The sequence below is a fragment of the Salvelinus fontinalis genome, chromosome 5 (genome assembly GCF_029448725.1).
Source record: "Salvelinus fontinalis isolate EN_2023a chromosome 5, ASM2944872v1, whole genome shotgun sequence".
Classification (NCBI taxonomy): Eukaryota; Metazoa; Chordata; class Actinopteri; order Salmoniformes; family Salmonidae; genus Salvelinus; species Salvelinus fontinalis.
Window position 1 is genome coordinate 55007507 of NC_074669.1, and position 22276 is coordinate 55029782.

Sequence of the window (22276 nt, forward strand, 5' to 3'; positions counted from 1 at the left end):
TGGAACAATGACACTTCGGTGAATCAATCAATGAAATGTATTTATAAAGCCCTTTTAACATCAGCAGGTGTCCCAAAGTACAGAAACCCAGCCTAAAACCCCAAAGAGCAAGCAATGCAGATGTAGAACTCTGTAGAACGTTGCAAGGGAGATGAGTTTGGAGGAGCGATACGGTCATCCACAATAACCAGGTAACTGCAATGGTTGTAACCTGAGGGTCAACAAAAGGACAAGCTCAGTGCTTCAGTCCATCAAAGGTCTACCTGAACAAATGTCCGCTTGTGAACCGGTGGCTCAAAGAAAGAGTTCCCCGAAAGATACACTGAAGGTTTTCATTGTTTACGCACAACACGACCACCCTACAATGTAATTACACGCCTCTGTCCTCAAGACAGTGACTCGGTCACGCATCTCAAAGTCTAATCCAGACATATTTAGCAAGATAATCACCCGTCTTATTGTATAATCCGGTGAGGCAGGGGAGGGGGAAGGTAGAGGGGCAGGAGGGGTTATACTGCTAATTTACATCAGTCAACACATCCGCGCCAAAACGGTAACGACTGGAATTGTCAGATAAAGGGGGGAAACTCTCTTTCTATTTTTCTTCCTTTCTACTTCTAGCTGCATATTGAAGGTAAGGAGGATAGAGGATGGGGAGGAGGTCAAAGGGCTGTTGACCATTGGCCAAATCGTGCTTGTATTTGTTTACGTCAATCGATCGGCTAATCAATAGATACATTTATCCATTCGTCAATAGGACTTAAATGTGTTGTAGCCCTCTTTTGGGGTTTCTCCAGAGAGTTTGGGCAGTGCGAAGTGTACAGTCTGAATGGAAGAGAACAATTACTGGTGGTAACAAACAGGAACTGACGGACAGACAGGATGCCAGCAGACGCCAGGACAGAAGGCGCTGAAATGACAAGCGCACAGGAGATTGATTGTGTGGGATGCGAGACGGCGGTGTACGGGTGGAAATGACAAGATGTAACCATTGATAGGAGGATGACAGGGCAGCCGGCGGACAAGAAAATCCACCCATCTCCCTCTCCTCTTCTGGACCCCAAGCTCCCCCCTTCCCTAAACGGTAACGAAGGGGAGTCTGATTTCTGAGTCGTGACACAAAATCGGTGGTGGAGATCGATAGGAAGACAAGGAGGCAGCCAGGCCTATTGTACCGTGGGTTGTTTTAAGACATTGGACGAGAAGAGAGTAGCTGAGCCATCTGGGCATTGATCTTCTTTTGAATGCAGATGAACAGCAAGGGAACAGGAGGAATTATTTTCTTTAAATAGGGAAAAACACTGAAGTGAAAAAAAAAGACAAAGGACGAGACCCTCAGCGAACCAGTTCTGGATCACAGCCGGTCTGTGACATCATCCGCATTACCTGAGCTTTAACTCCGCCCCCCCCCCCCCCCCCCCCCCCTTGATCCTCCGTTTCATTATTTCAATTAGCGTGATTAGGATCTGAAATTGCTTGTGTCGACTTGGTGATTGACAGCGATTGGCCACTTAGGGAGCGGCTCATGCTGTCTCTAACGGCTCATGTAGAAGTGTGTGTGTGTCTGTATGTGTGTGTGTGCGCGTGTGTGTACGAACGTGCACGCGTGTGTTTGTTTGTTTACCCTGATGGGTACTTTGCTCATTCAAGAGGAAAGCAGTTATTGAGGCAAACAACAGTTAGGCCTATTGTTAACTATGAACGCGCCACCATGGGAAATTGTATTGTGCGCAAGCCCCTCATTATCTTGGAATCCATTTTGTACAGTGGAGGCTGGTGAGGGGAGAACGGCTCATACTAATGGCTAGAACGGAGCGAATGGAGTGGTGTCAAACTAGGTGATGGATGTATTTGATACCATTCCACTGATTCCGCTCCAGCCATTACCACGAGCCCGTCCTCCCCAATTAAGGTGTCCCCAACCTACTGTGATTATGAGCAACAATTATACAGACAATATGGCACTAAATACCAAGTACCAGCCAACTGCTCACACATTCCTATTTCCAGTTGTTTACAGTCATTCCCTGAACCAGCTATGAGAGAAAAACAACTGTTAAGATAGGCTAGATGGGTGAAACACACAGAGAGCTCGAGGAGTCGGTAGGAAGACCAAAGATGATCTATAATAAAGATAGCCGAGTGACTGCTCCAACAATGGAAATACATGTCCTCAATGATTGAAGGCAGGCGAGATCAGGTGGGACCATTCTATCCAATGAGAGGGCAGATACGCGTGTATCACAACAGGGGCAACGAAGTAGTTTTTCCTCAAAGTTGCAGGAATGCATCCACTTATATCAGTGCATTTGTGTCAGACTAAATATTTCGAAACTTCTAGTCGATCAAATAAGCCTCACGCACTTGCTCATAGACGTCCACACAAAAATGGCTTATCTCACGCGGACCGATTTTGGGCGAGAGTAAATCCTCTCGCTTCGTCTCTTCCTCTCCGGGGAGACAGCATGCTCAGAGAGTTGCAATCAGTACACATCACCTGCGTGCTGCTCGCATTGCCGCTTTCGAGACAATCTCTCTCCTGTAATATTGCCGGACTGAAAAGGGGGTTCTGGTTTGTGCGGAGAGGCACATTTAGGTGGTTAATTGTAATTTATAGGGCCTACCTGTTCTGCTTGTCTCATCTCATTGTGATCTGTGGTCCCTGGGGAGGAGAAGGCAGACTAACACTGCCCTGTTGGCGTGTGTCCCTGCACATCACATGCCTTCAACATTCGTACAACGTATGTTCAAAACGGGGGGGGCATTAGGCACAACTTTATGAGCATCTGAGATGGTCGGGGATGTTAAGGTGTTCTGTTTTACGTGTCCGTGTCAACTGTCTTGAGAGGCAGTCTTGCATCCTGGGCCCTAGCTCTGACAACACAGTGCGATGACAAGGCATTGATCCGTCACTCAAACGTGCAGCCATAAGTCTCTCTGTAAACATCTCGCTCGCTACCTCCCTCACGCTTTCTCTTTCTCTTCTGCATCTCTCTCTCTCTCTCTCTCTCTCTCTCTCTCTCTCTCTCTCTCTCTCTCTCTCTCTCTCTCTCTCTCTCTCTCTCTCTCTCTCTCTCTCTCTCTCTCTCTCTCTCTTTTTCTCTTACGCATCTCTATCTCTCTCTCTCCCTCTCTCTTCTGCATCTCTCTCTCTTTCTCTCTTTCTCTTACGCATCTCTCTCTCTCTCTCTCTCTCTCTTCTGCATCTCTCTCTCTCTTTCTCTCTTTCTCTTACGCATCTCTCTCTCTTTCTATCTTTCTCTTACGCATCTCTCTCTCGCTCTTCTGCATCTCTCTCTCTCTCTTTCTCATCTCTCTCTCTCTCTCTTCCCCATCTCTCTCTCTCTCTCTCTTCTGCATCTCTCTCTCTCTCTCTCTCTCTTCAATTTGCTTTATTGACTTGACGTAGCAATGTACATATTGCCAAAGCTTACTTTGGAGATTTACAATAATAACATAATTCAAAAAATAATAATCAGGATTGTCAACGGGACAACAGTAACAACAATAATCAAGGGTCAAAATAACCATACATTGAAAAATAACAATAACAATGGCATAGAGGACATGTGCAGGTCAGTTGGTCTGTCAGACACTGTCCCTCGTCTTATGGCAGGCAACAATGTATAGCGCTGCCAACCCACAGCTCTCTGCGTCCTCCCCCAACAGGACAGGTAGCCTATTCTCCTCAGAGAGGTCTTTGAAACCTTGAATAAGTGTTTCAAATTTGGGGAAATGACACTCTAATTGTTTTATTTATTTTTGTACATTTTGCCAGGCAATGCAGCTTTGTCTCATGTTCTGCTGTAGTGCAGTGGTTGCACAGCCTTTCCTTGACAGGGAGACAGGTTTTCCTGTGTCTACCCTCACTGAGCCTGTACTTTGTCAAGGTTTTTCTAAGGTTTTGATCAGTAACCATGGTCAAATAGTTTGCCACGGTGTGCTGTCGATTTAGGGCCAGATAGCACTGCGTTTTGCTTTGTGCTTGTGCTTATGTTTCCCAACAAGTGAATTCGTTGTAATTTGTTTTATTCTGATTGATTGGATGTTCTGGTCCTGAGGCTTCAGTGTGTTAGTAGAACAGGTTTGTGAACTCAGCCCCAGGACCAGCTGAATGAGGGGACTCTTTTCCTTGCTCAGCTCTTGGCATTGCAGGTCTTGGTAACTGTATTTTAGATGTTTCCAAAACTTAAATGGTATTATTTGAGTTTTTATTATTAGTGGATATTGGCCTAATTCTGCCATGCATGCATTGTTTGTAGTTTTCCTCTGGACATCTTACAGAACTCATCGTACAGAACCTCTGGAGAATCTTACAGAACTCTGCATGCTGGGTTTCAATGGGGTGTTTGTCCCATTGGGTGGAATCCTGTTTTGCAGGTGGACCCCACACCTCGCTGCCATAGAGTGCAATTGGTTCAATGACACATTCAATTCGTTTTAGCCAAAACATTTTTTTATAGGTATTCAATTTTAATTTGTTTTTTTAAATGGCGTAGAATGCCCTGCATACTTTCTCTCTCAGTTTATTCACTGCCTCATTAAGGTGTCCAGATGAGCTTATTTTTAAACCTAAGGTATTGCAGTGTGTGCAGTACTCTATATATTTTGTACTTCCCTGAGGCCTGGATCTTCTCTGGAAAATCATATTTTTTTAAATTGGGGGGTGGGGGGGGGGGGGTTACTGCCAGGGCCCAGGTCTGGCAGTACTGCTCTAGCAGGTCCAGGCTCTGCTGTAGATCATGTGCTGTGGGTGACAACAGGCAGAGGTCATCTGCGAAGAGCAGGCATTTAACCTCTGGATTGTGGAGACTAACACCAGGGGGCTGAGTATTTTTCTAGAATAGTGGCCAATTCGTTGACATAAATATTGAAGAGTGCAGGGCTCAGGCGTTGCCTCTGGTTAAAAAATATCTCTCTCTCTCTCCCTCTCCCTTTCGTTCTCCCTCTCCCCCTCAGCATGTCTCAGAAAGGGACAAAAAAGGGAGGAGCGCCCTCACCCAGATCAAGGTAAGTGAGACCCACCCGCAGAGATGACGGTGATGACACAATGGCAAAGATGATGATGTTGACAAAGAGGAAGTCAGACCCTTTTGTCCTATTCTCTTTCTCTCCGTCCCCTAACAGCACGTCATCAAACACCTTTGGACATGGGACCCCTGGGCGCCCCGCGCTCCGCCAGCCCAAGTCAGGAGACAATGGCAACAGCTCCAAGAGCGGCAGGAGCCACAGCCAGGGCTCTGTAGCAGCCGTCTATCTGTCCTACCTCAACACTCTCTTTGGACAGGTCAGTAACACTGTCGCCTTTTTATACCCCTGGGGTGATTTACAGTTTTGATGCAACGCAACCTGGACACAGATCCATAAACCAACTGAAAATGAACAACAACCATATTTCTCACACCTCAATTCCCTTCCCTCGACCCTAAGCTGACAAGTATATATCAGAGGATTGGCAACAACCTCTACTCAATACTGACTCTTAACATAGGGGTCCCCCAGGGGTGTGTCCTCAGTCCTCTGCGGTACTTCCTGTTCACCCACGACTGCGTGGCTTTGCACGACACCAACTCCATCATCAAGTTTTCTGAGGACAACACGGTTGTAGGCCTGATAACCAACGACAACGAGTCAGCCTGTAGGGAGGAGGTAAATTAACTGGCAGTGTGGTGCCAGGACAACAACCTCTCCCTCAACGTCAGTAAAACAAAGGAGTTGATTGTTGACTCCAGGAAACAGATCCACATCAAAGGGACTGTTGTTTTAAGTTCCTCGGTGTCCACATCACCAAGGACTTGACATGGACCAACAACACTACCACTCGGCAAGAGGGCGCAATGGAGTCTCTATTTCCTAATGCAGCTGAAGGAATTCGGCATGCCACTCCGGGACCTATAAATATTACTACTGCACCATTGAGAGCGTCCTGACCGGTTCCATCACGGCCTGGTATGAGAATTGCTCCGTCCACGACCGCAAGGCCCTCCGGCATGTGGTGAAGACGGCACATGAGGAAGGCCCACAGCCATGAGCTGTTCACTCCCATGGGGAAGATGGTATGTGTGCTACACACACATCAAACTGATGCTACCAGACTTATTTCGATTGCTAAATAATGCACAATTGAAACAATTGCCCCCCAATCACCCCTTCCCCAAAACACGTGTAAATATTATAAATTGCGCCTTCTTGTATTATACTCATGGTAAAATTGTTATTCTATTCTACTGAGCCATTTACTTCACGTTTTTTAATTATTATCTTGAAATATTTCGTATTATTGTTGCATTGTCAAGAAGGAACCTGCAAGTAAGCATTTCGTTGAACGGTGTATACCATGTGTATCCTCCACATACAACTAAGAAAACGTGAAACTCAAGGAACATAGTGGGTAAAATCGGTCACAGAAAACCAAACATGACAATCAAAAGTGTGAGGAGCACTAAGCAGTTGGATAAAGCACAAACAGATTGACATCCAGGCTACCACAACCCAATTTTCCCAATTAGCAGCCGTATCTCTGCCCAAGTACCTCCCTTGGCCCACCCTGCCCTTGCAGTGACATTGCCATAGAGTATTTGTTTTTTTCTGTGCTTGGACACACACAGTGAGAGGAGGTTACCCCACCCCGTAGCATTCTAATCCCTGCCTCGGCGCAAGTATTAATAACGCCGTTAGCAAGGCTCACTGTCATCCTTCATTAGCCATAATGAGAACAGAGAGACAGACAAACAGACACAGTCCAGATGAATATGTTAGACAGTAAGACAGAGATATAGATATGTGTAAGGCAGAATTTATGGCATTTTTTGCCGCCAATTTCTTAACGTGAGTTTTAGCGTACATTTGTATGTGTGTGTGTGTGTGTGTGTGTGTGTGTGTGTGTGTGTGTGTGTGTGTGTGTGTGTGTGTGTGTGTGTGTGTGTGTGTGTGTGTGTGTGTGTGTGTGTGTGTGTGTGTGTGTGTGTGTGTGTACATGCAGATCTGTGTCCCCGTTCTTCATGTGTGTACACTGACTGTCAATGAATGCGCTTTGTGTGTTCATATGTCTAATGGTTATTTAAACATTTTGCTCAGCCACCCATGTGAAAGCAAGTAGATTGGAATGAATTGTTAATGGGTCTGTGTATTGACTGATGATTGGAAACTTGACTTTTGGCACACTGTCTAATCTTCTCTTGATGAATAAATCAAATGAATGTGTGCTGACCTTGCCGTCTAAACATGTCCTTGCGTACGCCAGAATCTCCTCTACAGTGAGCACAGGAGCACATAGCGTGTCTGTACACCGTTGGATAGTATATTGCTTTTACGATGCCTGACCATTTCGATAGGGGTATTATTTATTTTACATTGGCTCGTTGTTGCTGTTCTAATCTTTAGAAATAAAAACAAAGATGGCATTCAATGTTTACAAGAAATGATGCATAGTAACATGGGATATTCAAAGACTAGGCTTCTACCTAAGTATGTCATCAAAGCACCATTTTGGGGCGTTTATAAATTGCAGGTGCTTTACATTTGTAGAGGGACCTTTAACAGTAGCCTAGATGAACAACATCCGTTTGGCCTGAGTTTGTATTTATTTGACCTTAACCAGGAAGTCCCATTGAGGTCAGAGGACCTCTTTTCCAAACGAGACCTGCGAATGCGTTGTGTTTGTGTCTGCTGCTGACCTTTGGCATGACCCTGCATACATTCAGCTTGACCCTGATATGTCTGTCGAAATGTGATCCACATGTGTACTGTAGCATGTTTCCTGTGTTCTGTAACGCTTGTATTCCACTTTATAGCAACATCCTTACTGTAATGTCCATTGCGCACATCTTTCTGCCTAAAAACTTAATGTAGCAAGAATTCTTATAGGGCGGCAGAGTTGCTAGCTGCTTGTACAATTATCCTTGTTGAAATGTGCCATTCATGTACCTTCATGTACCTGATATGTTTAACAGCATACGTAAATGTGGCTAACATGTCTCGTTATGTATCTATTGAGCTACCTGTAGGCTATCTGTACAGCCTGGTCTCATAGACTTGACATAACATAGTAAATGTAAATCTGGGATACTCATATTAGTATATGTTACGTTTGGTGTGGTTACATAAGACAGATGGTTGCTTAAGGCAAAAAAGAAACTGGGGTGGATGTGTGGGCATATAACATGAACGTCTAGCAACCCAAAGGTTGCGAGTTTGAATCTCATCATGGGACACCTTTAGTATTTGAGCTAACTAGCAACTTTTCAATGACTTACTACTTTTTTGCTACCCTTCCCCTAACCATTTAACCTAACTCCTAAACTTAACCCTAACCCACAACTCTAACCCCTAGCCTACCTAACATTAGCCAGCAAGCTAACGTTAGCCACCTACCTAGAATTCTGGCAAATTTGTAACATAATGTATGCTTTGCAATTTCGTAACATATAATACGAATTGTAATTCATACCATATCGTACGAAGTGGGTGATGGACATCCACAAATGAATTGATCTGTATTCTGCGCCAATGCAAATTAGTTTTTGTGCTACCAAAATTCAGTGTTGTTTGTATGCTATATGCCTTTCTGTTTCTACTAGCCTGTGGGGCCTGTCTTTGTGGAAGAAAGATTCAACGTTATAAGTATCTTAACGTTTTCTATACTGGATCTACAATAGCCTATATATGCTGAGAGAGTTCAGCTTCACTTCTAGCCTGTTTCACTGCAACAAAATAGAAAGACATGAAGCACTAAATATAATTTTCGACTCAATAATTCCATCTGCATTCCAGTGGGATCCGCAGATGGATCCAGCACGCCGTTGTTTTCTATCTAGCCTACAGGCCTATGGGAGTCCAGTAAGACTTATTGACTTTAGCATGTCTCTGCCCCTAGCCTTCTAAGTACTGTGAATTGCCCCAGTGCTCTGAGCTTTGCCTGGCCTTACCACCAGCCACAGTCATAATATATATGTCATGACTAAGGGCGCATACATATATATATATACACAGTGCATTCAGAAAGTATTCAGACCCCTTATCTTTTTCAACATTTAGTTATGTTACAGCCTTATTCTAAAATGTTTGAAATAAATTGTTTACTCATCAATCTACGCACAATACCCCATAATGATGAAGTGAAAACAGGTTTTTTAGACATATTTTCAAATGTATTACAAATAAAAAACAGAAATACCTTATTTACATAAGTATTCAGACCTTTTGCTATGAGACTCGAAATTGAGCTCAGGTGAATCCTGTTTACATTGATCATCCTTGAGATGTTTCTACAACTTGATTGGAGTCCACCTGTGGGAAAGGCAATTGATTAGACATGATTTGGAAAGGCACACACCTGTCAATATAAGGTCCCACAGTTGACAGTGTATGTCAGAGCAAGAACCAAGCCATGAGGGCGAAGGAATTGTCCGTAGAGCTCCAAGACAGGATTGAGGCAAAGAGCTGTGGAAAGTTACCAAAACACAGTGGCCTCCATCATTCTTAAATGGAAGAAGTTTGGAACCACCAAGACTCCTCCTAGAGCTGGCCGCCTGGCAAAACTGAGCAATCGGGGAGAAGGGCCTTGGTCAGGGATGTGACCAAGAACCCTATGGTCACTCTGACAGAGCTCCAGAGTTCCTCTGTGGAAATGGGAGAACCTCCAGAAGGTCAACCATCGCTGTAGCACTCCGCCAATCACGCCTTTATGGTAGAGTAACCAGACGGAAGCCACTCCTCAGTAAAGAGCACATGACAGCCCGCTTGGAGTTTGCTAAAAGGCTGCTAAAGGACTCTCAGACCATGAGAAACAAGACTATCTGGTCTGATGAAACCAAGATTGAACTCTTTGGCCTGAGTGCCAAGCGTCACATCTGGAGGAAACCTGGCACCATCCCTATAGTGAAACATGGTAGTGGCAGCATCATGCTGTGGGGATGTTTTTCAGCGGCAGGCACTAGGAGACTAGTCAGGATCGAGGGAAAGATGAACGTAGCAAAGTAGAGAGAGATCCTTGATGAAAACTTGCTCCAGAGCACTCAGGACCTCAGACTGGGGCGAAGGTTCACCATCCAACAGTACAACAACCCTAAGTACACAGCCAAGAAAGCGCAAGAGTAGCTTAGGGAGAAGTCTCTGAATGTCCTTGAATGGCCAAGCCAGAGGCCCATAAACCCGATCGAACATCTCTGGAGAGACCTGAAAATAGCTGGGCATTAATATGGAGTTGGTCCCTCCTTTGCTGCTATAACAGCCTCCACTCTTCTGGGAAGGCTTTCCACTAGATGTTGGAACATTGCAGCGGGGACTTGCTTCCATTCAGCCACAAGAGCATTTTAGAGGTCAACACTGACCTGACCAAAGGTGTTCAATGGGGTTGATGTCAGGGCTCTGTGAAGGCCAGTCAAGTCCTTCCACATTGATCTCGACAAACCATTTCAGTATGGACCTTGCTTTGTGCATGGGTTATTGTCATGCTGAAACAGCAAAGGGCCTTCCCCAAACTGTTGCCACAAAGTTGGAAGTACAGAATCGCCTAGACTGTCATTGTATGCTGTAGCATTAAGATTTCCCTTCACTGGAACCAAATGAACTAGCCCGAACCATAAAAAACAGCCCCAGACCATTATTCCTCCTCAACCAAACTGTACAGTTGGCACTATGCATTCAGGCAGGAAGCAGTCTCCTAGCATCCGCCAAACCCAGATTCGTCCATCAGACTGCTAGTTGGTAAAGCGTGAATCATCACTCCAGAGAATGGTTTTCGCCAGACGTAAAGAGACCAATCTCATCCAAAAAGTTGAATCAAGTTTACGAAGAAGCACCTGGATCTGACTTAAAATTGCTTCAAAATCAGTCAATGGTGAAATATTGCTGTCTATCAATGATTCCCAACGAAATTTACTGAGCTTGTGTAATTTGGACAAAACCAGTACAGTATGTTTCCCGAAGAGTTGTAGAAAGTCAAATATTATTCAAAATGATTCACAGCTATAATGGCAGCCAAAGGTTCTTCCACCAAGTATTAACTCTGGGGTGTGTCGACATATGTTGCCAACACATTTTTCTTCATTTTTACTTCATTTGGAAAATGATCAATAAACATCTTTCACTTTGAAAATGTGGAGTAGGTTTTATAGATCTTAAGGGGGTGAAAATCCAACATAGTCCCTTTTTAGATGTAATTTAAGGCAGCAAAATGTGAAGACTGTGCTAGAGGTGTGTACACTTTCACTTAGCACTGGAGTCTGAAATTATTGATACCCTTGATAGAGATAAGCAGTAATGACTGTATAAAATAAATACTTCAAATACTGAGCTACAGTAAATTGCTCAAAATAGTACATCTTCTTCTCAAAAAGGTAAGGGTAAAAATTCTTGTCTCTAATCTCGAGTAAAGGGTGGTATTAATTTATGTATGTGTATATTAACGACCTGAGATGAGAGTGATATGATGTGTTAATAATTAATCTGTGTAGGTGCATATGCAATATATATATATATGAGAGAGAGAGAGAGAGAGAGAGAGAGAGAGAGAGAGAGAGAGAGAGAGAGAGAGAGAGAGAGAGAGAGAGAGAGAGAGAGAGAGAGAGAGAGAGAGAGAGCGAGAGAGAGAGAGAGAGAGAGAGAGAGAGAGAGAGAGAGAGAGAGAGAGAGAGAGAGAGAACGAGAGAGGGGAACGAGGGAACGAGAACGAGAGAGAACGAGAGAGGGGAACGAGGGAACGAGAACGAGAGAGAACGAGAGAGGGGAACGAGGGAACGAGAACGAGAGAACGAGAGAGGGGAACGAGGGAACGAGAACGAGAGAACGAGAGAGGGGAACGAGGGAACGAGAGAGAGAGAACGAGAGAGGGGAACGAGGGAACGAGAGAGAGAGAACGAGAGAGGGGAACGAGGGAACGAGAGAGAAAGAACGAGAGAGGGGAACGAGGGAACGAGAGAGAGAGAACGAGAGAGGGGAACGAGGGAACGAGAGAGAGAGAACGAGAGAGGGGAACGAGGGAACGAGAGAACGAGAGAGGGGAACGAGGGAACGAGAGAGAGAGAGAGGGGAGAAAGAGAGAGAGAGAGAGAGGGAGGGGGGAACGAGAAAGAGAGAGAGAGGGAGGGGGGAACGAGAAAGAGAGAGAGGGGGGGAACGAGAGAGAGGGGGGAACGAGAGAGAGGGGGGAACGAGAGAGAGAGAGAGAGGAGGAATGGGTTATTGAGAGTACGGTAGCTGCACTGTATGTGTGTGTGTGTGTGTGTGCGTGCGTGCGTGCGTGCGTGCGTGCGTGCGAGTGAGTGAGTGAGCGTGAGCGTATTCTTGCACATACTGTGGGTGTATATCATTGCTCAGATTAGAAAGGCATGTCGTGGAGTAATCCCATTAGGGTCTCTGTCAGGCGCGCTGGTGGTTGATATGATATGCATGTTACCTTAATACGCTATTTAAAAAAAAATTGATTCAAGTAGGGTGTATTTCTCAAGGGACTACTCTGCTTTAATGGAGCAGAGATTAACAGAACACACTCACGCTCTCTCTTAATCTCCATTCTCTATCTGTTTACTGCAGGATAGGGAGCTGATGCCTGAGGAGTTGGATGGTAAGTCTTTGTTATTGATGATAGAAATGTACTATGCAAGTGTAGCCCACGCAGTATGCGAGAGTCCATTTACCAGTTCACTTAAGGGTAGTGCCAGCAATATGATGTCTTCATACGCAGCGGTGCGACTACCTGCATACATAAATCAACATCAACTAAATTATAATCCTCCAAGAATGACTATTGGCTCGCCCCAACGTGGCCAGGCCTCAAGGGAGGGTGCCAATTTGGGCGCACCAATTTGAGGTATTCTTTGCGGATGTGAATGCAGTTGTTGTTGATGTCTGGAAGCAGGAAATCGGCCAACTGATGTCATATTGCTGAGTATACCTTTAAACCTTTGTTATTGACATGAATAGTGCTAACGCAAGCAATATTATAGGACGTTTTAGGAAACTAAATATTCCACAGGCACACAGTTTATTACCCAAAAGGCTTGAGCCTCTCATAAGCTACACTTACCCTTGTGAGTCATACAACACACAGTGGTAGCTTGTAAACGTTACTTGCTATTAGCTTCTTGAAACATTTCAACAATACGAATGTTGGAGCTGCTAAGCTGCCCGAAAACCACTGCACAACCATTTCTGATGACTGCAAATATTATAACATTATGCAAGTTGTTGTTGGTGCGTGTGTGTATGTGTGTGTGCGTGTGCGTGCGTATGTGTGTGTCTCAGAGCTGCAGGTGGCCTTTAAGGAGTTTGACTATGATGGGGACGGCTTCCTGCATTACAAGGATGTGGCCGACTGTATGAGGACCATGGGATACATGCCCACCGAGATGGAGCTCATAGAGATTATACAGCAGATCAAGATGAAATGTGAGCGTGTGTGTGTGTGTGTTTGCGTGCGGAGGAGTTAGTAGTGTGTGTGTTTGCGTGCAGAGGAGTTAGTGGTGTGTCTGTGTGTGTGTGCGTGTGTGTGTGTGTGTGTGTTCATGTGCATGTGCGTGAGTGTGTGGAGGGGTTAGTGGTGTGTGTGCGTGTGTGTGCACGGGGGGGTTAGTGGTGTGTGTGTGTGTGTGTGTGTATGGAGGAGTTAGTGGTGTGTGTGTTTGCATGCGGAGGAGTTAGTGGTGTGTGTGTGTGTGTGTGTGTGTGTGTGTGTGTGTGTGTGTGTGTGTGTGTGTGTGTGTGTGTGTGTGTGTGTGTGTGTGTGTGTGTGTGTGTGTGTGTGTGTGTTCATGTGCGTGAGTGTGTGGAGGGGTTAGTGGTGTGTGTGCGTGTGTGTGTGCACGGGGGGGTTAGTGGTGTGTGTGTTTGGGTGTGTGTGTGTGTGTGCGTGGAGGAGTTAGTGGTGTGTCTGTGTGTGTGTGCAGAGGGGGTTAGTGGTGTGTGTGTGTGTGTGTGTGTGTGTGTGTGTGTGTGTGTGTGTGTGTGTGTGTGTGTGTGTGTGTGTGTGTGTGTGTGTGTGTGTGTGTGTGTGTGTGTGTGTGTGTGTGTGCGGATGGGTTAGTGGCGTGTGTGTGTGGGTGTGTGTAATCTGATGTCTGTCCCTCTGTAGGGGGCGGTCACGTGGACTTTGATGATTTCTGTACTGAGCTGATGGGCCCTAGGATGCTGGCTGAGACGGCTCACATGATGGGGATGAGGGAGGTACGAAGTGCTTTCAAACAGGTGAGAGAAAGACACTAGGGAGTGTGCAAGATCCAAGGGAGGTTAAATGCAAGTAGAAAGGGTGATATCAGACAGGTGTGAGGACCCTACGGAGTGTACAGTGCTTTCAAATAACTTGATTAGAGGATGCAAGTGGTGCGTTCTCTAATCATTATGAATGATAACAGAGTGAAAGTTAAAGTGGAACTGACAGCGTTTAAGCAATGTGAATTTTTTTCATTTTCTTTTTTTTACATTTTCTGAAAAGCGAACGCTTAGATAGGGTCATTTTCACGTTTTCATGAATCCATAGAATGTTTGGAAATTATATAGAGAAAGGCATTCCTGAAAGTTCTATAGCAATATAGAGTGGGAAAGGGGCCGTGCGTTTGGACAATTAATAGACACTGCAGTAAATAAATCCTTTATAAATATCCACTTATGTACATGTGATGCTGTATATAGAATTTTAAGATATTACAACAAAAGATTCAAATAATATTTGTCCAGCTTTTGCTGCTGTGCTTGTAGATGTGTATAGTATGCTGCGACCCTCGTGAAAAAGTATTTAATAACTCCAAATAACAACAACGTAGCTATCGGTTGTTGTGACATCTACACTTAAAACATGTGGAATGCAGCATTGCTAAATGGTACACTCATTTTTTACATTTAAGTCATTTAGCAGACGCTCTTATCCAGAGCGACTTACAGTAGAGTGCATACATTTTTATTACATTTTACATTCTGAGACGCTATGCCAATTGTGCGTCGCCCCACGGACCTCCCGGTTGCGGCCGGCTGCGACAGAGCCTGGGCGCGAACCCAGCCCAGCCTGGGCGCGAACCCAGAGACTCTGGTGGCGCAGCTAGCACTGCGATGACCACTGCGCCACCCGGGAGGGTGATAGACTCACAGCTGCCACACACGCCACCCACTCAACATGTATTGTAGCCAGCCTAGGCTAATGTTCAAATGTTGCTGTGATAGGCCTACATGCTTCTCCTTTGCATGGTGCTTTGTTGCAGGTTATGTTTTCTGGTTATTCCCTCTCAAGCTTTAAAACCCAAGCCAGAGTGCAACCTTTCGGTAGACTAGCTAGAACTGTGTCTGTACACTTTGCCTCCACCGCACGCTGTAAGCAGCGCAGTCGACGTTGGATTCACCTATGCGAGCGGCACCAGGCTGTAACCTCTTAAAGGAGATGAGACAACTGTTGATTTGTGTGTCCAATTGGGCCCGTGGGCCTTATGTTTGACACGTGCCCCTTTCGGTTAGCCGGGTTATGTCTGCTTTCTGATCATAGCCCTGGCTAGTTTGATACATTCCCAGCCTTAGTTACAGTCATCCGTTTTCTTTCTCTCAAGATATTGAGTCATTGGAACTGGAACAGAGCATCCCGAATGGGTGGAAGCAGCAAACAATGTACCAGACCAGCTGTGATTTACAACCTCACTGGACTACACATAATACACCATAATGCAAAATAATCATGTTTTTTTTTTTTTTTTTTTTTTTACAAATTCATTAAAAATGAAAAGCTCAAATGTCTTGAGTCAATAAGTATTCAACCCCTTTGTTCTGGCAAGTCTAAATAAGTTCAGGAGTAAACATTTGCTTAACAAGTCACATAATAAGTTGCATGGACTCACTCTGTGTGCGATATTAATAGTGGTTATCATGATTTCTGAATAATTACCTCATCTCTGTACTCCACACATACAGTTATCTGTGACGTCCCTGAGTCGAGGCTCAGTCAAGGAGGGAATTTCAAACACAGATTCAAACACAAAGACCAGGGAGGTTTTCCAATGCCTCGCACCTATTGGTAGATGGGTAGACATAAATAAAAAAGTGAACATTGAATATTCCTTTGAGTAAGCTAGTAACTACACTTTGGATGGTGTATCAATACTCCCAGCCACTACAAAGACAAGGGCGTCCTTCCTAACTCAGGGAGGAAACCGTTCAGGGATTTCACCATGAGGCCCATTGTGACATTAAAAAAGTTACAGAGTTTAATGGCAGTCATAGGAAGAAACTGAGGATGGATCAACAACATTGTAGTTTACTCCACAATACTAACCTAGTTGACAGAGTGAAAAGAATGAAGCCTGTACAGAATACAAATATTCCAAAACATGCATCCTGTTTGCAACAAGGCAAAGCAAATAACTTTTTGTTCTGAATACAAGGTGTTATTCCTGGGGAAAATCCAATACAACACAAAAAAATATCTTAGAGACTTACCCAGATAGACTCACAGCTGTAATCACTGGCAAAGATGCCTCTACAAAGTATTAACACAGGGGTGTGAATACTTGCTGTATGTACAGGGCCTTCTGAAAGTATTCAGACCCCTTGACTTTTCCCACATTTTGTTACATTACATTACAGCCTTATTCTAAAACGGATTTAATTAAAAGAAGAACTCAGCAATCTACACACAATACCCCATAATGACAAAGCGAAAACAGAAATTTTGAATGTTTTGCACATTTATAAAAAAAATACAAAACTGAAATACCTTATTTACATAATTATTCAGACCTTTTGCTATGAGACTCTAAATTGAGCTCAGGTGCATCCTGTTTACATTGATCATCATTGAGATGTTTCTACAACTTGATTGGAGTCCACCTGTGGTAAATTCAATTGATTGGACATGATTTGGTAAGGCACACAGCTGTCTATATTATGTCCCACAGTTGACTGTGCATGTCAGAGCAAAATCCAAACCATGAGGGAGAAGGAATTGTCTGTAGAGCTCCATAACAGGATTGTGTCGAGGCACAGATCTGGGGAAGGGTACCAAAAAATGTCTGCAGCATTGAAGGTCCCCAAGAACACAGTGGCCTCCATCATTCTTAAATGGATGAAGTTTGGAACCACAGAGACTCTTCCTAGAGCTGGCCACCCGGCCAAACTGAGAAATCTGGGGAGAAGGGCCTTGGTCAGGGAGGTGACCAAGAACCCGATGGTCACTTTGACAGAGCTCTAGAGTTCTTCTGTGGAGATGGGAGAGCCTTCCCTGCAGGACAACCATCTCTGCAGCACTCCAATAATATGGCCTTTATGGTAGAGTGGCCAGACGAAAGCCACTCCTCAGTAAAACGCACATGACAGCCCGCTTGGAGTTTGCCAAAAGGCACCTGAAGACTGAATACTTATAGGGTCTGAAAACTTATGTAAATGTGATATTTCCTTTTTAATTTTTAATAAATGAGCAAACATTTCTAAAAACCTGTTTTTTGCTTTGTCATTATCGGTTATTGTTCGTAGATTGATAAGGAAAAAAACGATTTAATCAATTTTAGAATTAGGCTGTAACCTAACAACAAAAAAAAAAAGTAGAGGGGTTTGAATACTTTCCGAAGGCACTGTAAATAAGATATTTCTGTATTCCAATTTAAATAAATTAGCAAAAAAATCCTTTAAACATGTTTTCACTTTTTCATCATGGGGTATCCCCTCCTCTCCCCCTCCCCCAGTTTGACAGCGACGGAGATGGGCGCATCACCTTGGAGGAGCTGAAGGACAGCATGAAGGCCCTGCTGGGTGAGAAGCTGAAGAAGGGCGAGCTGGAGGAGATCCTCCAGGATATCGACCTCAACAAGGACGGCGGAATAGACTTCGACGGTGAGTGGAGGAGGTGGATAAGGGGGGGAGGATGGGGGGCGTTGAGGCTGGAGGAGAGAGGGAGGGGGTAAGAGGGACAGAGGGGATGGGAGAGGGGATAAGGGTCAAGAGAGGGGAGAGGATGAGGGAGGGAGAGAGGAGAAGGTAGGAGAAGGGAAAGGATAGGAGAGGGAGTTGACAGAAAGAAAGTAGGTCCTAGGAGAGAGGAGGGGAGAGGAGGAAAGAGCAGAGATTAGGACAGTGAAGGTAAGGTGTGTGGATAACCCAATCCAATCTCCTCAGTAGTCATCAGTACTCATCAGTACCCATCAGTAGTGCATTAAGGTAATCATTACAATGCACATATTGCGGACATGAGTCGGGTATGGCTGCTCATGGTCACATGATGAGGTAGCCCCGCCAGCAAACTTCAAAAGCAGTATCTGCTGTTAAACCAAAATGGAACTTCTAATCGTCTAAAAGAGGGTTCCCCAACTGGCGGCACGCGGGTCAAATTTGGCACGTGGGTGATTTTATTTGGCACCCTGTTTTCTGAGCAAAAAAAAATATATTGTTTTTTGTATTATTATTTTTGGTTGGACATAAAATACTGTAAAAGTGATTTTAATTTTGGAAATCTGTTCCAAAGTATTTCCACGCATAATAGAGAGATATATGTGATCGTATACAAATGTAAGCAAGGTTTGAAATTATTATGTTTTAGTCAAATGTTATATTTATTTGGAAATATTGCGGCCAATTTGCAGTCTACAAATGATTTGCAATTATGTGCCAGCCCCCTGACAATCCATTCAAGAAAAAATTAGCTAGCAGCTGAATCTAGATGATCCCTGGTCTAAAACGTTGGTTACACCTGTGGGAGACCAGGGTTCATATCCTGCACGTTACATTGGCACCCAACGTGGAGCGGTCTCTCATGGGGAAGTAGGTGTGATTGTAGTGGACATGAATCGGGCATGGTTGCTCATGGTCACCTGATGAAGTAGCCCTGCCTGCGAACTTCAAAACTAGAGTCTGCCCTCAGACCAAGGGAGTACTTTATTTTTTGTCTGAGACGGTTACTCCCGTGGGAGACCCGGGTCCACACATGCACAGTCACACATGGCACACACACCTTAGGACTGCTCAAAGACGCCACACTTCGCACGGTTTCAAACCAGCGCACACACACACACCTCTCAATAACTATAAAACAAGACCTGTCTCATGTCCCTCAGTAAGCACCCCCCAAAAAAATGCATGCTTGTGTTTGTCCAAGCCAATCGAAGTCCCAATCAATAATAATCATTGGAAACATGATTATTATTGAGTGCCTGCGTTAGCAGGGGATCAATAAGCAGGTGGCACACTCATTATCAACAATTAGCACATGGGGCGATACAACTAGCCTATCCCTCTTACTGAGCCCTCCAGCCATCTCGATAAATCAATTGTTGAAGTTTAGAAGACAAGACATTGTCTGAGATCCAAATGGCACCCTATTCCATACATAGTGCACTACTTAAGTCATTCAACAGCCAAGGCCTTAAAGAAGCATAATGGAAAATGTAACCAGAATTGACAGAGGGACTGAAATTATGGGATGGATGGGGCCTGCCTATGGTTGTTTGATGGCTACTACTGGCTGGAGCCATGTTGTGATTATGCTTGGTTAACCAATTGGTTCAAAAAACTAAACAGACAGGGAAACAGGAAGGAGGAAACGGGCAGCTAGACAGGAAGGGAGATTTATGAGAGGGGTGATGGGATGCAACCTCAGAGCATTTTGTATGATTATGCATGTAAAACCATAACACTCCATTTAGTATGACATATTATGGTTCGTATGGTGTCCGTCATCCATTTTGTATGATATGTTGCGAAATACAATTTATATTAGAAACTTAGCAAAAAATGAAACAGCCCTTTTTCAGGACCCTGTCTTTCAAAGATAATTCGTAAAAATCCAAAGAACTTCACAGATCTTCATTGTAAAGGGTTTAAACACTGTTTCCCATGCTTGTTCAATGAACCATAAACAATTAATGAACATGCACCTGTGGAACGGTAGTTAAGACACTAATAGCTTACAGATGGTAGGCAATTAAGGTCACAGCTATGAAAACTTAGGACACTAAAGAGGCCTTTCTACTGACTCTGAAAAGCACCAAAAGAAAGATGCCCAGGGTCCCTGCTCATCTGCGTGAACGTGCCTTAGGCATGCTGCAAGGAGGCATGAGGACTGCAGATGTGGCCAGTGCAATAAATTGCAATGTCCGTACTGTGAGACGCCTAAGACAGAACTACAGGGAGACAGGACGGACAGCTGATCATCCTCACAGTGGCAGACCATGTGTAACAACACCTGCACAGGATCGGTACATCCGAACATCACACCTGCGGGACAGGTACAGGATGGCAACAACAACTGCCCGAGTTACACCAGGAATGCACAATCCCTCCATCAGTGCTCAGACTGTCTGCAATAGGCTGAGAGAGGCTGGACTGAGGGCTTGTAGGCTTGTTGTCAGACAGGTCCTCACCAGACATCACCGGCAACAACATCGCCTATAGGCACAAACCCACCGTCACTGGACCAGACAGGACTGGCAAAAAGTGCTCTTCACTGACGAGTCGTGGTTTTGTCTCAGCAGAGGTGATGGTCGGATTCGCGTTTATCGTCGAAGGAATGAGCATTACACCTAGGCATGTACTCTGGAGCGGGATCAATTTGGAGGTGGAGGGTCCGTCATGGTCTGGGGTGGTGTGTCACAGCATGATCGGACTGAGATTGTCATTGCAGGCAGTCTCAACGCTGTGCCTTACAGGGAAGACATTCTCCTCCCTCATGACATGACCCTCCAGCATGAAAATGTATTTTTAAATGTTTTATTTATTTAACCTTTATTGAACTAGGCAAGTCAGTTAAGAACAAATTCTTATTTACAATGACGGCTTACCGGGGAACAGTAGGTTAACTGCCTTGTTCAGAGGCAGAACGACAGATTTTTAACTGGTCAGCTCGGGGATTTGATCTAGTTTCGGTTACTGGCCCAACGCTCTAACCACTAGGCTACCTGCCGCGACAATGCCACCAGCCATACTGCTCGTTCTGTGCATGAATTCCTGCAAGACAGGAATGTCAGTGTTCTGCCATTGCCAGCGAAGAGCCCGGATCTCAATCCCACTGAGCACGTCTGGGACCTGTTGGATCGGAGGGTGAAGTTGTCTGTGATGAGATTTGAATTAGCAAATTTGGGGTTGCTAGACATTCATATTATACATCAACCCATCCACCCCACTTAAGTAACAATCTTTCTGATGTAACCATACCAAACGTAACGTATCATACTAAATGCAGTGTGTTGGATTTACGAACAGAATTATACGAAATGTTCTGAGACCAGGTTGTGGGATGAATTCCAATGCAACCCCTATAGTCTCTACATCAACCCTATGCACACCTATGGACCTGAGGTGGGTCAGGTGTGTTTAAGAAATATGCCCTGTGATAGGTTGGGTGTAGATTACAGCATATTGCTTCATACCTGTCCATTTCTTCCAGATATACAAGTGCCCGGGGCCAGTGGTAGGTAGGTGTATGGGCTTGGGAATCGATTTGGAAACTCGAATTGGACACAAATGAACTGGTTATTTTACAGCCCCACAATGTACCTAGTTTTAACTAAGAAATGACTAGGTCGTTACACCTACTGAATTCTTTGGATTACTATCCAGTACCCACTAAACACAAGGTCCATAGAGCACAAACACTAGCGTAAAAATGACTGTCATATAGGACTGTAAAATCAAGGGTCACCCTCAAAACTAAAATAGTGCCCCCCCCCCCCCCCCCCCCGCCTGTCTTTTTTAATTAACTGCGTACAGAATGGAAATGACATTGTTATTATCATCACACCGTGAGTTCTATTGGCATCCAATGCATTTTAATGAGGGCAGGATGTAAACATGGTGTTGTGTCTTATGTTGCCCCCTGGTTCTAATCAATGGATCTGGTGCTGTGTCTGTCTCTCCCCCCTGCAGAGTTTGTCATGATGCTGTCGTCGCGGTAGCCTGCCTCAGCCATCAGACTAACTAGCAAGACGCACTGGATGAGGTCTGGATCACCAAAGTGACACAATTCTTGTGTCAATTTCCTGTAGCATTGTGCATAATGTCTGTATGAAATGATTTTGCATATTCATCAGATTTAGATCTGAATGATTTTCTAGTGGAAAGACTTAGATTGTAAGATAACAATTTAGGTCAAATTGTTGCCTTTTTAAAAATGATTTACAATAAACTGGTTTAAGCAATGCAACAGAGGGCGAAGGGTGAGTTATGAAATAAGACTAGTGTTGCATACTCACCACTGCTATGTAAGAGCCATGTCGCCACCTTGTGGAAGCATTCTGAACAACCAATTGAACAGAATGTCCTGAATGTACCAAGCGTTTCCTGATGACGTAAAACCCAATGTATACCACTGGGATCG

General features: G+C 44.6%; 1 protein-coding gene across 1 annotated transcript; it reads left to right on the forward strand.

Annotated features, from left to right (window-relative positions):
• The first annotated feature begins 4960 nt into the window (after nt 1-4960).
• Nucleotides 4961-22102, forward strand: cabp4 (calcium binding protein 4). Its single transcript, XM_055924234.1, has 7 exons — nt 4961-5010; nt 5128-5287; nt 12535-12565; nt 13246-13389; nt 14072-14184; nt 17655-17802; nt 21826-22102. The coding sequence occupies exons 1-7, from the start codon at nt 4961-4963 to the stop codon at nt 21852-21854; spliced, it is 675 nt and encodes a 224-aa protein (XP_055780209.1). The 3' UTR covers nt 21855-22102.
• Nucleotides 22103-22276: the final 174 nt, after the last annotated feature.